This window comes from Acomys minous (genome assembly GCF_964271855.1).
Source record: "Acomys minous genome assembly, chromosome: 20".
Lineage (NCBI taxonomy): Eukaryota > Metazoa > Chordata > Mammalia > Rodentia > Muridae > Acomys > Acomys minous.
This window is the reverse complement of record NC_140502.1, coordinates 10,571,153-10,575,811: the sequence shown is the minus strand read 5'-3', so window position 1 is coordinate 10,575,811 and position 4,659 is coordinate 10,571,153. Positions and strand designations below refer to the sequence as shown.

The 4,659-nt window shown below is 56.7% G+C and overlaps 1 protein-coding gene across 1 annotated transcript; it reads left to right on the top strand.

Annotated features, from left to right (window-relative positions):
- The first annotated feature begins 369 nt into the window (after window positions 1-369).
- SBK3 (SH3 domain binding kinase family member 3) lies at window positions 370-4,659 on the top strand. Its single transcript, XM_084770239.1, has 4 exons — window positions 370-1,046; window positions 2,044-2,194; window positions 2,585-2,787; window positions 3,820-4,659. The coding sequence occupies exons 1-4, from the start codon at window positions 1,002-1,004 to the stop codon at window positions 4,507-4,509; spliced, it is 1,089 nt and encodes a 362-aa protein (XP_084626365.1). The 5' UTR covers window positions 370-1,001; the 3' UTR covers window positions 4,510-4,659.

Below are 4,659 nucleotides of genomic sequence, written 5' to 3'. Positions count from 1 at the left end.
GGCTGTGGGAACAGTCCTGGCTTCTGGCCTTCAGCACTCACAGCCCCTAGAGGGAAGGTCTGTTATCCAAGGTGGTTTTGAATGAGTGCCCCCCCCCCTTTTTTCCTCTGCTCTCAGGCCTGGCTCTTGGGGGTTCACAATATGTTTTGTCCCCTCTGTCCTGGGACCGGTGCCCAGAGTCCAAGCTGGTCTAAGTTTGGAAGGGGGAGGGAGGGGGCAGCGGGTCAGGGGGGTGAGGGAGGCGTGTAGCGTGGGGGACGGGATGTCTCTGTCTCTGAGCTGTCGCACACACCTCTGCCCAGAGAAAGGGAGGGACAAAAGGGCTCGGAGAGACAGTTAGAACAAAGAGAGACACAGAGACAGCAGCCCAAGAGAGCCAGAGAAAAGAGGCAGAGAAAAGAGTGTGGGGACATCCTCTGAGCAGACAGGGGACAGTGCGTAGGGAAGACAGAGGCAGGGCAGAGAGAGGGAGAAGAGAGAGCACCCTGAGGAGAAACAGAGAGAGGAAGAGGGCGCTGAGGAAAGAGTCAGACAGATGGAAAGAAAAAGATTCAAAGTTCTACACAGAGAGTAAGGAAACAGAGAAGGAGGGAGGAACAAAGACACAAAAGGGAGAGAGGAAGAGAGAGAAAAGAGACGAGAGAGAGAGCAGAGAGAGAGAGAGAGAGACCAGAGAGAGAGAGACTCAGAAAGAAAAATAGACTGCCAAAGGTTGTAGAGGACAGATAGAAGGCCGAGAAGACTCTAAAGAAATAAGCAAGACAGTACAGGTGACACACCCCCCAGAGAGTGACAGGAACCCAGAAGGGAGTCTGAGAAATCTCAGGGACCAGGAAGACTATTTCAGACAGAGAGAGACCAAGGCAACCCTCCAACAGCTTCAGCAAACTCTGCTTGGCAAGGACCCGGGGGGTTGCAAAGGGTTCCTCCGGCTGGCTCCTCTTTTGGGGGGTCTAGATAAGGGGTGTCGACAAAGGGCCAGCTGACACCAGGCAACTCAAATGGAGCTCAGGGCCCTCAAGACCCCCGACGATGGGGACGCAGAGGTGAGATGCGGTACAGGAGGGAGGCAGAGAGACTGAGAGAACAGGAGGAGACAGAAGGAGAGAGACAGACAGAGCCAGAAAGACAGAGGAGAGAGACAGAGACAGAGACCAGAGAGACAGAGACAGAGACCAGAGAGACAGAGGAGAGAGACAGAGACAGAGACAGAGACAGAGACAGAGACAGAGAGACAGAAAGACAAAGAACAGAGACAGAGACAGAGACAGAGACAGAGAGACAGAAAGACAAAGAACAGAGACAGAGACAGAGACCAGAGAGACAGAGAGACAGAGAACACTGAGAGAGACAGAAAGACAAAGAACAGAGACAGAGACAGAGAGAGAGAGAGACAGAAAGACAAAGAACAGAGACAGAGACAGAGACAGAGACAGAGAGACAGAAAGACAAAGAACAGAGACAGAGACAGAGACCAGAGAGACAGAGACCAGAGAGACAGAGAGACAGAGAACACTGAGAGAGACAGAAAGACAAAGAACAGAGACAGAGACAGAGACAGAGAGAGACAGAAAGACAAAGAACAGAGACAGAGACAGAGACAGAGACAGAGAGACAGAGAGAGCTGGAGGCCCAGACTCACGGAGGGACGACACTGCAGACCCAAAGGATCACTCTGTGGGACCGGAGGCCCCTGGGAACAAATTTCAGAAGACGTGGAAGAGAGAGGGGATGAAAGGTCCTTTGGACTAAGAAACAAAGCCATAGCTGGGCTGAGAGCTCCTGGCTGCCTCCCTTTGGTGGGGGGGGGGGGGCAGACAAAGCCTCAGAGACAAAGACCCCTAGCAATGCTAGGACATGAAAGCAGGTGTCCCCAGGCTGGGTGACTCACTGTGGCTCACCCTTCTCTCTGGGGACAGTGATGCACCCTATCCCTTGCATCAGCAGCTTGGTTCTGGGCTTGGCCTCTGCTCTCTCCGGCTGCTCAAAGTTCAAAGAGGCCTCGGATTCGCCCCTCAACCACCCCACTCCATCTCCCCACAGGAGGACACGGCCGTGGCCCTGCAGCGGCTTGTGGAGCTGACAGCGAGCAGGGTGACATCAGTGAGAAGCCTACGCGTCCAGTACCGCCTCATCCGAAAGTTGGGTTCCGGTTCCTATGGCCGCGTGCTCCTAGCCCAGCCTCGCCAAGGCGGTGAGTTCAGCCACCAAGACGGTAGGCTTCAGTTTCTTCCATCACGAGGCATCTCAGAGACAAGCCAGGACCTAGTGGGAAGTTGGAAAGTGCAGAACTTTTGAGGTCTTCTGAGAGATATAGGTCACCCGGAGAGGGGCAGGTGGCTGGCTCCAGGTCTCACACCACACGGCAAGGCAGGAGAGCAATTTGAACCGGCATTCACATTACCACCATGTACCTTTATGCTGTAGGGACTGGAGGACCAGAGAGGGTAAGTCAGTTATACAAGGCAGCACAGCAATCCAAGGCAGAGCAGAAAAGGACATAAGTTGATTTTCATATGAGAACTCAGGCTCAGAGAGGCCAAGTGGTACCCCAGGTCCTCATCTGACCCCATTTTCCTGACAGGTCAAACGGTGGCCCTTAAGCTCCTCCGACGGGACTCGGTCCTGAGGACAACTTTCCTGAGAGAATTCTGCGTGGGCCGCTGCGTCTCTTCACACCCAGGCCTGCTGCAGACCCTGGGAAGGCCCCTGCAGACACCCCGACATTTTGCCTTTGCCCAGGAATATGCACCCTGTGGGGATCTCAGTGGAATGCTCCAGGAGAAGGTGAGGCTGGAAAGGACTGCTCAGGTCCTCCCCCTCTGTCTCTACCCACCCCAAATCAGTGGCCCCGTCTAGAGTCACCCTGAGACCCCCCCCCCAAATGACCTCGCCATTTCTAAGTCTCAACACAGCTCCCTGCCTGGCCGCAGCGCTGACCCATATGACGGTCCAAACACATGCTTGGAGGGGAAGGGCTGGGTTGGCGTTAGGGTTGGAAGTGGGTTTGGGCTAGTGATGGGGGCGGGGTGGAGCGTAGACAGATTTAAGGCTCCAGTTGGCGCTGGGATTGGGAGGTGGGAATGCATGGGGGAAAGGGTTCATGGTCGATCATAGGTGGGCCATGGGCGTAGAGGAGGAAACCAGGGGTGATGTTTTTAGACAAGGGCGGGTTGGCACAGGCGGTATCTGCAGGCCAGCTCAGGTAGGGGTTTCCTCTAGAAAGGGTACTAGGTCAGGACCGAACCCAGGAGAGCCTAGCCCCTCTTGTATTTGGAGATGGGGGTGCATGGAGGTGTCACAGGGTAGCCGCTTTGGGTTTGAGATAGGATTAGAGAATAAAAATAGCGGGTAAGTGAAAGGAAGGAAGAAAAGATAGATGGGCGGAGCCGGGCGTGGCGGCGCACGCCTTTAATCCCAGCACTCGGGAGGCAGAGGCGGGCGGATCGCTGTGAGTTCGAGGCCAGCCTGGTCTACAAAGGGAGTCTAGGACAGCCCAGGCTACACAGAGAGACCCTGTGGGTGGGTGGATGCTTGGATGGCAGGACAGAGGGACGGGTGGTTAGACATCTGGGTGCACGGGTGTGTGGATGGACAAATGGATGCATGCTTGAATACATGGCTGGGTACATCAGCTGCAAGGTAGGTTGGCTCCTGTTGGGAGTCAGTGGATGGAGAGATAAAGGGCGGCTGGTGTGAAGGACTTCGAGTGTTTGTGGAGATATTGATCGGCTCCTCAGGATCCTTAGGATGATGGAGAGAGCAAGACAGCATGCCCTTTTCCTTTCTCCCCTCCCCGCCCCGCCCCCCCCACCTCAGGGCCTCCCGGAGCTGATGGTGAAGCGGGTAGCGGCCCAGCTGGCCGGAGCCCTGGACTTCCTCCACGGCCGGGGGCTGGTGCATGCAGACGTCAAGCCCGACAATGTGCTGGTGTTCGATCCTGAGTGCCACAGAGTAGCCCTAGGTGACTTGGGTTTGACCCGCCCCGAGGGCAGCCCAGCCCCTGCTCCCCCGGTGCCTCTGCCCACCGCACCCCCTGAACTCTGCCTCCTGCTGCCGCCGAACACGCTGCCCCTGCGGCCAGCTGTGGACTCCTGGGCCCTGGGCGTGCTTCTCTTCTGCGCCGCCACGGCCTGCTTCCCTTGGGATGTAGCCCTGGCTCCGGATCCTGAGTTCGAGGCCTTTGCCGGTTGGATGACCACTAAACCCCAGCCACCTCGGCCACCAGCACCCTGGGACCAGTTTGCACCTCCAGCTCTGACCTTGCTCCAGGGACTTCTGGACCTCGATCCTGAGACTAGGAGCCCCCCGCTGGCTGTCCTAGATGTTTTAGGGGATGACTGGGGGCTGCAGGGGGCTGGAGAGGGATCTGGAAGCTTAGCGGTTGGATCCTACGGAGACGGGGAGGAAGAGGAAGAGGGGGGATCGAGTTTGGAGGAGTGGACAGATGAGGAGGAAGATGGAATCAAAGATGGTGGGAGGCTGAGGGCAGATAATAGAGCTTCCTGACCAGGTGACTGAGACAGGTGGTCAGCACCTGGGCCGGAGTCACCTGCCAGAGGCCACCTGGGAAAGGCAACAGCTGTTACTGAGACAGAGCACAGCGCTCTTCGCTTCTCCCCCCAATGAAGGCTGGCCTTGGATGGGCACACATTCCCC

Excerpts from the sequence above, each read along its gene's own strand:
- SBK3 (XM_084770239.1), top strand. The coding sequence starts at position 1,002 with ATGGAGCTCAGGGCCCTCAAGACCCCCGACGATGGGGACGCAGAG. Across the intron at positions 1,047-2,043 it reads CCGACGATGGGGACGCAGAG|GAGGACACGGCCGTGGCCCT; the intron begins GTGAGATGCGGT and ends ATCTCCCCACAG. Across the intron at positions 2,788-3,819 it reads GTGGAATGCTCCAGGAGAAG|GGCCTCCCGGAGCTGATGGT; the intron begins GTGAGGCTGGAA and ends CCCCCACCTCAG.